General features: G+C 42.8%; 1 protein-coding gene across 5 annotated transcripts in view; it reads right to left on the bottom strand.

Moving 5' to 3' along the window:
- LOC308077380 (receptor-type tyrosine-protein phosphatase mu-like) overlaps nucleotides 1–12500 on the bottom strand; it is a 261491-nt gene that overhangs the window by 189533 nt on the left and 59458 nt on the right. For all 5 annotated transcript variants that reach the window (XR_013932396.1, XM_080418051.1, XM_080418052.1 and 2 more), the window contains exons 8-9: nucleotides 12261–12373; nucleotides 5729–5909 (exon numbers count right to left, since the gene is read on the bottom strand). Coding sequence is in view for 4 of the 5 variants with exons in the window: in XM_080418051.1 (XP_080274177.1) it covers nucleotides 5729–5909; nucleotides 12261–12373 (294 nt within the window). In the remaining variant the exon portion in view is untranslated. The remainder of the gene's footprint in view (nucleotides 1–5728; nucleotides 5910–12260; nucleotides 12374–12500) is intronic.

Below are 12500 nucleotides of genomic sequence, written 5' to 3'. Positions count from 1 at the left end.
ACTGAGACATTAAATAGTCCCTGTAGCAGCACTATGAGCCTGAGGCACCGTCTCATCAACACAGCCGAGCGCTATCAATGCTTGCGCAGTGGAATGAATTCCAGTAGGCTATATGCTCCGTCGTACGACCGTGTCACGTGGCCAAAATAACTGATCTACAAGCTGACAATGCGGTGTTGTGAACTTGTAGATCGGCTATTTTCGCCGTGCGATACCTTCGTACGATAAAGTATAACATACACTGGACTGTTAACGAAATGGGAAACGAAATGGGAGTAATTTTACTTTAACACAGGAGGATATTTATAACCTTCTAACCATTGATCAACCGTAAGTCCACCAAATAAGTCAAAATTAACAACATAGTCCATTTTGCATAGCTGTTTGTTCTCCGGTGGCGGCGGTGGGTCAGGCTACTGTCTGTTTGTTTTCGTACCGTGGGACAGCGTGACTTCACAGCACAGCTGTGACATATATGGTCTAATCAGGTGCGGACTGCAGTGCGGAGTGATTTATTTAATGTGATTAGGCCCGTGCTATGATGCTGGTTTGAAGCACGGCTAGAAAGCTATTTCAGCCAATCAGATTGCTTGGTCGGAACTACCTGTTGTATAATAAAGTACAACACGTGAAAATGGCATGAAATGTGCCACAATAAATTCATAATGGCTGACTTCCTGTTTGGTTTAGGTCATGGCGCCAAGAGACTTTTTTGTAAGTCGGAATATGATAGCCCTTTTTTAGATCATTTTTGAGACCATTCAAAATGTAATTATTTGCCAGGTGTGATGTCTGTGCAAAGTTGCGCAACTTTCTGAGTAAGTTTAGGCCCTCAAAAACACGATTCATTTGTGCAAAAAATTATAATAAACATTGCAATTTCAATAGGGCTTCGCACTGGTGCAGTGCTCAGGCCCTATAATTCATCCATCCATCCAGCCATCCATCCATCCACCCCCCCCCCCCCTCTCTCTCGCTCTCTCTCTCCAGGCGGCAGTAGAGCTCCGACACAGTCAAACAGACAGCATGTAGGTGTTTATGAGGATACACACACTACACACAGGTCACTACCCTGTGTGTGTGTGTGTGTGTGTGTGTGTGTGTGTGTGTGTGTGTGTGTGTGTGTGTGTGTGTGTGTGTGTGTGTGTGTGTGTGTGTGTGTGTCGGATGTGTTGACATGTTACGACAGGCTGAGTGGAAGGTATGCCAAACAAACACACACACACACACACACACACACACACACACACACACACACAGACACACACACACACACACACACACACACACACACACACACACACACACACACACACACACACACACACACACACACACACACACACACAACACATTCTCTCTCTCTTTGTTCTCTCTCAACAGGTCTGTTCTTGTCCTCTGCCTCTATACATCCTCTCTTCTCTCCATAGTGGATCAGGAGGGGGAGCGGGCGGTTCGATTCCCGGCTCCTCCTGGCTGCGTGTCGAAGTGTCCTTGAGCAAGACACTGAACCCCGAACTGCTGCCCAATGCTCCCAGTCAGTGATGGAAAGTAAAGTACCAACCAATTCACATATCTTACATATTAAAAAATGTGCAGGAGGTCATATGGAATAAATTGTGAAATTAAAATAAATAATCTACAAACTAAATCGGTCTTAACCCATTGAGAACTGGAACGCATCTGTGTCACTTTAGATTTCTTTGGCTATTCAAAAATAGCAGATATACAAGCTCGTAGCGCGGCACTGAGTGCCGCGCTACGAGTTTGTAGATCTGCTATTTTTGAAAAATCGTGAAAATATTTTTTCCTATTTTTTTCCGAAGAATTGTTAGGATTTAGAATTTTTTTAGACGCGGCCTCAGGTCTTAACACATTCCCTGCTGTTTTTTTTTTTTACTTCCCCACTGCCAGCATTGTTTGCAATGTTAAAACATTTTTTTTTAAGTAGTCACAAAATATTTCCGTGATCACCGTCCTCACGGTGATCCCCTCATAACACACACACAGGAGTCTCGTAGAATTGTGGAAAAAAATTATCCGATTGCGGTAATCCGTTCCATAATTGCAGCCAGTTGAAAATAGCATGTTTTTCCCCAAAATAACATGGTAAAAAAAAAAGTACACAGGAGCCGAGATACAGGATTTTAAAGTAATAAGTTAACCAAGGAGTGAATGGAGCTAGAAATCTTTGGATCGTGATATCTCTGGTTCTGTGTGGATAAATTGAAAAAAAAAAAGACAAAAAAAAAATGTATTACAATAACGGTTATACTCGTGTTTGGCAGGTAATGTGGGTTAAACAAAACCAATTCATAAGAGTGATCGGGACCGTACCTATGTTCCCCAGGTTCTATGTTCCCCAGGTTCTATGTTCCCCGCTTTCCTAGGAGAGCGGGGAATATAGGACCTAACCTAAACCTAACCCTAACCATAACCTTAGTGGGGGAACATAGGTCCGGGGAACATAGGTATGACCCCGAGTGATCTAGTTTGATGCCAGAGTATTTTACTTTCGTACAATTATATCACTGCAAATGTTGAGAGTGAAATTGGTTCAGTGTGTCTGTGGGTTTTATAAATATTGAACCAATTTTGGATCACAGGTTTTTTTTTTAACAAACTGTTGCATATTAATTATACATAATATTCATGACCTAGTGACCAAGGAGCAGATGCTGCATGTTTGTAATGTCTGCCCCCCCCCATGATCTCTGTAATTTAATAATCACTGTTAAAACCCAGGAGAGAGAGAGAGAGACAGAGAGAGAGAGAGAAAGAGAGAGAGAGAGAACAATAAAGAAGCAGAGAGAGAGAGAGAGAGAGAGAGAGAGAGAGAATGTAAGAGTGTTAATTACCTGTCATTTGTTCATATTCTCTAGAGATCCCTACACAATGCTCTCCCCCCCCCCCCCCCCCCCCCCACACACACACACACACCACACACACACACACACACACACACACACACACACACACACACACACACACACACACACACACACACACACATCTGTCTCTTCCTCCAGGTGTGTGTGTGTGTTGTGTGTGTGTGTGTGTGTGTGTGTGTGCACGTGCACGTGCACGTGCACAGAAAAGGCAGATGAGGCAATCAAGCTAACATGCATGTTAATGTGTTTATCATTAACCGCCTAATGAGCACAGCACTAGCATCATGCTAATGACTTTACTATTAACCCCCTAATGGCCACAGTGCCTAGCGGCGTACCCTAGCCTATTTAAGGTTGAAAAACTGTTCCTTGAAATAAGGAACTGTCCCTATTTGGAGACGCATCCCTTATTGCATCGGTTCTCAAAGTGGGGTTCGGGGACCCCCAGGGGTCCTTGGGGGTGTTCCAGGCCAGGGGGGTCCCCAGCAAAAGTAGCATCACAATCATTTTAACCACTTTTTGCATTTATATGTTGGCTATTCAAAAATAGCAGATGTACAAGGTGATTTTGCTATTTTTGAAAATATTTTGGAAGATTTTGAATAATATTTTGATCATTTTTAAACACTAATCTTATGTACTGGGGGTCCTTGGCACAAAACATTTTCAGATGGGGGTCCGCGGCCAAATATATATCAATTTAGGGGTTTAGGAGAGAGAGAGAGAGAGAGAGAGAGAGAGAGGAGAGAGAGAGAGAGAGAGAGAGAGAGAGAGAGAGAGAGAGAGAACAATAAAGAGAGAGAGAGAGAGAGAGAGAGAGAGAGAGAGAGAGAGAGAGAGAGAGAGAGAGAGAGAGAGAGAACAATAAAGAGAAAGAGAGAGAGAGAGAGAGAGAGAGAGAGATGAGAGAGAGAGAGAGAGAGAGAGAGAGAGAGAGAGAGAGAGAGAGAGAGAGAGAGCAATAAAGAAGCAGAGAGAGAGAGAGAGAGAGAGAGAGAGAGAGAGAGAGAGAGAGAGAGAGAGAGAGAATGTAAGAGTGTTAATTACCTGTCATTTGTTCTCTAGAGATCCCTACACATTACACAATGCTCTCCCACACACTGGGGGTCCTTGGCACAAAACATGTTCAGATGGGGGTCCGCGGCCAAATATATATCAATTTAGGGGTCCTTGGCATGAAAAGGTTTGGGAACCACTGCCTTATTGATCTGATAAGGGACACACTTTGTTCCTTGTTTTGAGAATCAATCAATGAGAAACATCTTACCAGCTCAAACAGCTCATATACATCTGCTATAATACAGGTTGTTCACCACTTAAACCATACATGGGCACCTGATCTACACCAAATCTCTTGCGCCGCATTGTGTGAGCTTGCACATTGGCTATTTTTGGCCCCCAGAATATGGATGCTGGGGTCAAGTGGTTAATATAAAAACTGTACATTTCTTTTTGTCCTTAGTTTCCATATAAGGGCATCAGGAGGCTTTTGTTGTTTTGTATGAAGCTGTAATTAATAATTAATATTCATCTCGTTAGAGGGAGCAGTGTTAACGAAAGGTATGAAGCAATCTGGGTGAAACATTCACAAAGATTAGAAGAGCTCCACTGTGTTATATTACATTTCATTGTGGTGGAAGAAGTACCTTTTTATACTAGTAAAACTTACAATATCACCATGTAAAAATACTCATAAGTATACGTCTAAATATACTTACAGTACCAAACATGAAAGTCATGTTTGTCATCATGCAGAATGGTCCATTTCACAGTCATATTAATTATTGTATTATAATGCATTAACGTGTTCATCACTTTAATGTTGCAACTGGTGAAGGTGGAGCTGATTGTAATTACTTTGCAACTGAACCTATAATAATGCCACATCATCAATTATCACTTTATGTTTGTATTAATAATCTAAATCCAGTGACTAAAGCTGTAAACTAATTGTAGTGAAGTAAAAAGTACAATATTTGCCTCTGAGATGTTGTTTAGTAGAAGTATAAAATATACTTCTATACGACAAACAAATTTAGTCCATAGAACCTTTAAGCAATTGAATTACTGCACTCCCCCTCCCCTGTACGCACGCACACACGCACGCACGCACGCACGCACGCACGCACGCACGCACGCACGCACACACCACTGTGACAGCAACCAATCAATCAGGGTTCAATTAGACTAATCACTAGATAACGAGGACAACAATTAGTGTGTGAGCTTCATGCTCAGCACATTTCACTTCAAAGAGATTCACTACATTTTGTGTAAAAAAAAAGAAAGAAAAAACATCTTTCAAACTTCCCCTCCGTTAAGCAACTCTGGACTATCAAGCAATAAGATCCCATCACATCCATAGCATCCAATCATATCCATAGCATCCAATCATATCCATAGCATCCAATCATATCCATAGCATCCAATCATATCAATAGCATCCAATCACATCCATAGCATCCAGTCATATCCATAGCATCCAATCACATCCACAGCATCCAATCACATACATATAATCTAATCAGATCCATAGCATCTAATCATATCTATAGCATCCACTCACATCCATAGCATCCAATCACATCCATAGCATCCAACCCCACCCATGGCATCCATTCATACACATAGCATCCAATAAGATCTATAGCATCCAACCCCACCCATAGCATCCATTCATACCCATAGCATCAAATCAGATCTATAGCATCCAATCATATCCATAGCATCCAAAAAGATCCCATAGGATGGACAGACAGACAGACAGACAGACAGACAGACAGACAGACAGACAGACAGACAGACAGACAGACAGACAGACAGACAGACAGACTTACCGGCACATTTGGTCCTGGCATTGAGAGGTGGTCCGGGGTTTCCCGTGCCTCCCTCCAGGGGTCTGGTCAACAGAACACTGATGTAGTATTCAGTGTCTGGGTCCAGATGACCGATCTTCAGCTGAGATTTATCCACTGGTGTGGTGTCTATCAACATGCCTGATGATGTCCGATATTCCACCTGTACAATAATTATAACATATACAATATTATTGTCAATATGAAGGAGTTTTCCTTAAGGCTATGGGACTTTCGAGCCAATGTGCCCGCACCACAGGTTGCCCAACCTCTCGTCTGCAGTAAAAATAAAAAATACTCTTTCGCTACTCACCAAAACAAAGACGGTTTTATGGAGTTGAAAGCCAACTCTAGTTCAGTCAGACAACTCTTAGATTGGATTAGAATATATATTTATTAGCAAGCTTGAGCATGGAATAGAAAGCATGAGGAAGCATGGTTTGGCGTCAGGCCTCTGAATCCATTCATTCCCTGTAAGGATAACATTTTAATGAATGTTACATGCCAAATAGCATTTACAGGGAATTAATTAAACCCCCATGGGGATCTAGAAACAGAGCCTACAGGTGGATGCCGGGGAGGCGGGTGGGATGACTTTCATGGGCAGCAGCAGGTAAGCAGCGAGCAGCGGTAGCAGATCTCAGCAAGCAGCAGCAGCAGCAGTAACGACGCACGTCGGCTCAGCAAGACAGGGCAGCCAGAGTGAGCAGGTAACAGCACAGTACCTATAACCACCCGATCAGGAGGAAAGAGCATGTGACCTAGTCACCTGATCGGTTGCCCCAATCCCTTGAGTTGCCTGGCCTGAACTAGCTCCATAAACTGCGCCTCATTTCAGTCAGACAACTCTTAGATTGGATTAGAATATATATTTATTAGCAAGCTTGAGCATGGAATAGAAAGCATGAGGAAGCATGGTTTGGCGTCAGGCCTCTGAATCCATTCATTCCCTGTAAGGATAACATTTTAATGAATGTTACATGCCAAATAGCATTTACAGGGAATGAATTAAACCCCCAAAACAGCAAGAACCCCCAAAACCGCCTGGGAGCACAGAGCCTGACGCCGGACCAACCATCTGTGAGAATGGTGGAGCTCCATAATTAACATGATATAATGACTGAGTTCCTCATCATTTAATTTTTAAATTTAACTAAACAAATGCAGCATGCATCCATGTGTTCAACAAGCCTGATGAATCCAGGTACCTGCTGATCCCTGAATTCAGGAGTCCTAGACGATATCCTAATATGGAGTCCACAGCTGTGCCGCACCAAATCGGATTCGAAGAGGACATTCTATATTTATTTCTTTTTCAAAGAAATCTGCTATATATATACACATATATATATATATATATAAATGAGTCATCCTATGATGAATGATAACTATTGTTTATCATCCATAATAAATAAAGTGTACTGACTATGTGTGCAAAGACGTGCTATCTTTACTTAACATCTGAATCAGTACTATATATATATAATATATTAGCCTGACTGTATAGTCATAAATAGCCCAACATTTTTAAAACCCAACATATTAAATAGCCCAACATTTTAACGCCATGAAGTCACCAATAACTAATCCCCAGCCATCCACCCGATCTCAAAATTAAGCAATGAATATTGCGGCAGCAGCTTTTTATAACGATACCTGAGCAGCACTTACTAATAGACTCAGCTTACTACTAATAATATTAGCCTGACTGTATAGTCATAAATAGCCCAACATTTTAAATAGCCCAACATTTTAACGCCATGACATCACCACTAAACTAAATCCCCAGCAATCCACCCGAGTTGTAATTAAAGCGTCAATAATGCGCAAGCAGCATTTATTGAATTAGCGATAGAACAGCTAGAGCGCTCATACTCATGAGCTTTTAGCCTGCAGAATGTCATCCTTATTAACCAATATCTACGTAAGCTCCTGAGGACCATTGCCCCATAGATTTAAGAGAAGCGGAAGGACAAGCAGCGCTGCAGGTGTAGCTACACCAATACGGAGGATGGAGAAAGCCCACAGCTTGAGCAGATCTCTCGCTGCTTGCAGTGAACCAGTTCAAGTTTAGGCCTACAGATGGAGAGACAAACACAATGTTATTGCAATTCTGGATTAGCCCGGCCAACCTATGACCAATTTAACCCATTTTGGGATCATGTTGCCATTTACCGTATAGCAACATGCATTTATATATTTTTAATAACTATTTGAAGTTTCCAGAACTTAGTCAGATTTAGAAGGAGATTTTAGAATCGCCTCGGTCTAAATTGATTAAGCGCCATGTGGCGCATATTAGCAACATAGCAGTTGATGCAGAAAGAATACGGTATACAAACTTAAATTATAGCTTGCAGAGCTTGACGCAGATTATTAGACATGTGAATAATATTAACTAACGCCGATATCCCTCTCCATCCATAGCCTAATAGATTTAGCACGAAATGCCATCTGTTGCAAGTCTGGATCGGCCCAACAGAGCCAGACGCCAGAGGGTTGCCAGAATTGATTTAGCAGAGTTTTAGTAGCAAGCTAGGCAGCTCAGTAGATGATGCAGCATAGGTGCCGAGAAGACATTGAGAAGCCCACATCTCAAGCGCTCTCTCACGCTGCCTTGAGAGCCTTGAGCTAGCCCGCACGGTAGATGATGCAGCATAGTGCTGAGAACATTGAGAAGCCCACATCTCAAGCAGCTCTCTCACGCTGCCTTGAGAGCTCACAGAGCCGCCGAGAGCGTAGGTAGCTCAACCTGGAATCTAGAACCAGAAGCAGAATTATCCTTGCAATTACCATGGTAAGCCACCCTGGACGAGATGACGTTATAGACCGCTGGGACAGGAATTTACTTCCTGAAGCCACTCACACATCCCCGGTGAAGCGTGCATGCTTCACTTGTGGATGTGTGGGGACGCATGCTGCACGTCAATGTGCGAGAGTGGCCTCAAATCCTGACACAGTCAGTCGCACACCGCAAGCTGCTGGTTGCGCTGCAACACTCGACACCAGTGATGAACACACCGTGATGTGGTGCTAAATATGCCGTGAGCATCCCACTCTTGGCGGATACAGCAGCGCCTTTTATACGGGGACAAATACTTCCAGTCACCCAGCTTTTGATAAGCATGAGACAAGCAAAGAGCCCATCAACATATGTTAACTATTGATAACAGGAGCAGCCAGCATCGGAGTCCCTCTTTTATCCGTCCTGCGAGATATGTCGCGGCAAAATATTATTATATTTTTAATTGTATTTAATTGGTGCGCACCAGCCAACATGGACAAATGACTGATATCTTGACTCTACTGAAGCCCCACTATCTATCCTGTTGCAAACTTTACTTCTGTAATCTTCTGTAAAAACATGACAACATCACTTGGCAACCAACTTTTCTATATACCATGTACCTCCCATATGGAAGCAAGCATGCCGTGTTTAGCTTGTGCTACGACAATCCAGAGCTATCTACATAAGTAAGGCATGCTGAGTTAGCTTGTGCTACAACCAATTTGATAGCTTTACGCATGGGAAGCAAAACATGCTGTGTTTAGCTTGTGCTACCAACAATCCAAGCTTCCACATGAGAAGCAAACATGCTGAATTAGCTTGTGCTACGAACAATCCGAGCTTCCACGTGGGAAGCAAACCATGCTATGCTAGCCTGTGCTACAAACGATCCAGAGCTATCCACGTAGCAAGGCATGCTGAGATAGCTTGTGCTAAGACAATTCAAGCTTCCACGTGGGAAGAAAACCATGCTATGCTAGCCTGTGCTACAAACAATCCAGAGCTATCCACGTAGCAAGGCATGCTGAGATAGCTTTTGCTAACAATTCGGCCTCCACGTAGGCAAAACATGCTGTGCTAGCCTGTGCTATAACAATCTAAGGCTTCCACATAAGAAGCAAACATGCTGACTAGCCTGTGCTACAACAATCTAAAGCTTCCGTACAAGAAGCAACATGCTGTGCTAGCCTGTGCTACGACAATCTAAAGCTTCCACAAGAAGCAAACGTACTGTGTTAGCCTGTGCCACAACAACTCTACCATGCCATTTTTTCTACTGTGCAATTAGATACCAGTTATAGCTATACAAGAGGTAAATAACTATAGCCACCATCGGCACATGGAGATAAATCATCCCTACCCCTATTATCTGTCCATAAATAAATAACACGATATAATGCCAGTCTGCACAACTACAGACTGCTTTAAGCATAGAATGATCTATGCACATCCTTACAACATACTCGCAGCCTTCTGATTAAAATACTGCTAAATGATGATTGGAATCCGAACAGACCCGTAACCTATAATATTTAACACCAACTAGACTTGCACATTTATTAATCCTACACTGTGATACTTGCATGCATTATTGCTGCTTTACTCACATTTGCAAGTCGCAAGTAAGTTCATAACATTAATAATTTTATAAATATAATACTTTAATTGCTGTGGCTTACTATAATTACTAACCATCTTATGCCATTCAGCCTGATTGAAATGTATTTTACCACGCAGACTACATAAAATGATAAATATAGAGACTACAATTCCCAGTTTACACCAGAAAATCAACCAATCATAGAGTAGACAGCTGAATACGGAACAAAGCTTACCCTTATATCTTATATAACGTAATAGTTCATTCATTCCAGCCCAGTGCCGAAACAGAACATCCTATAGATTAATGGTAAATCATTTTCAATGAGTTCTAGCAGCTGAACATTTAAGCTGCAGTGCAAACCTACTCTTGAACACTATCTCACAAGTTAGTTTCTCATCTCTCATCCGCCTGGGTAGAGATGTGTTCGGTCATCAACTATAAGCCTCAAATACAACATCTGGTGGACAAGCTCTTCAGAATAAGAGTACCGTCTAAAGAAGCCACTGAACTATCCATAAATATATTAAACTATAAATTAAGCAAGATGCAGCCAACTGAGCACATCCGTGTTTTAACCAGTACATAAGATATTAATCTGAACATTAGAGCCAGAACAAGCAAAGCAACTCACAAAGTGACGCCATGCCTTTTCTATCTCCCTCCCTCTCTCTCTCCCTCCCTGCACCGCGAACGCCATCCATTTCTCTGTGATCGACAGATTGGTGTTGCCATCTCTTGAGAGAGAAGCAAGCAGCCAGGTCTAGAAACCCAAATCTTGAGATAAAGTGAACTACTTTGAACAAATACACACTAAACTGGGGACCATAACAGAACCCCGAGCCCATCGTTACTTACGATAAGAAACATAGCAATTTAAGCAACACTGTTGGTGAACTACCGTTAACCCAGTGCCATAAAGAGAGTTCTGACATTAGCGTCGACTCCCATTTTAAGAATGGAATGCGGAAATGCTCCGTCTAACTCAATGAGGCAGTCCCAATGTTTGGAACTATAGCCCGGAATGCGGAAGTGCTCCGTCTAATTCAAAGGCAGTCCCAATGTTTGGAACTAAAGCCCAAGGAGCCCGTTTGCGGCGGGATCAAGCGTGTCGTTACTCTATTTCTACACTCTCTAGTTGACCATACTGAGATCGATCAATGACGAACGCTACTGCTTTTGAGCTGAGCGTTTTAGCAAGCGATTTTTTTCCATAATTTCATTTAGTTTTTTACTTAAGTAAAGAAAGTAACACCACGTTTAGAACCAGTAGCACACAGCTGAGTAGCTATGATTGGCGCAGCATGGATAATGGCAGCAACGCAATATCCATCCATGACTTTCATGGGCAGCAGCAGGTAAGCAGCGAGCAGCGGTAGCAGATCTCAGCAAGCAGCAGCAGCAGCAGTAACGACGCACGTCGGCTCAGCAAGACAGGGCAGCCAGAGTGAGCAGGTAACAGCACAGTACCTATAACCACCCGATCAGGAGGAAAGAGCATGTGACCTAGTCACCTGATCGGTTGCCCCAATCCCTTGAGTTGCCTGGCCTGAACTAGCTCCATAAACTGCGCCTCATTAAGTGGGACCACTCTGAGCCCCCACCTCATGTCTAAAATACACTTTTTGGCCAAAATGTTAAATATTTCACCGGAAGGAAAACATTTTTTAGTTACTCCGCTGCGCCCTGTACAGTTCTTGTCAATAAAAAAATTCCATTGATAATCTTTGCTTTGGGGAGTAGCGAAAGAGTATATATTTTTTTTACTGCAGACAAGAGGCTGCGCAGCCTGTGGTGTGGGCGCATTGGCTTGAAAGTCCCATAGCCTTAAGGAAAACTCCTTCAGGCTATCGACCAGAGCTAATATTTATCCACTGGTGAGAACACTGTCTATCAACATGCCTGACGATAGTGATATAGTCTGTCTACGCCAGGCTAGTATTATTGTACAACATCAGGTTGTACACACAAACAAAAACGCGTGCACACACAAACACACAAACGCATAAACACCGCACGCACACGCACACGCACGCACACACGCGCGCACACACACACACACACACACACACACACACACACACACACACACACACACACACACATACACACACACACAGTTGTACCTCTTTCTCTCTGATGGGTCCATCTCCATTAATGGAGTTTGCGTTGAGTTCGATCCACATGTAGGTGGCGCCAACAGCAACCAGTTGTGGAGGAGCGATGGGGGACGGGGGCTCTGAACACAAACAACAACAACAACAACAACAACAACAACAACAATAAGTGGTGCTAGTCTACAAGTGACTTTGTGTGTGTGTGTGTGTGTGTGTGTGTGTGTGTGTGTGTGTGTGTGTGTGTGTGTG

This window comes from Gymnoscopelus braueri (genome assembly GCF_963280865.1).
Source record: "Gymnoscopelus braueri genome assembly, chromosome: 21".
Classification (NCBI taxonomy): Eukaryota; Metazoa; Chordata; class Actinopteri; order Myctophiformes; family Myctophidae; genus Gymnoscopelus; species Gymnoscopelus braueri.
This window is presented reverse-complemented; position numbering and strand designations above follow the sequence as displayed.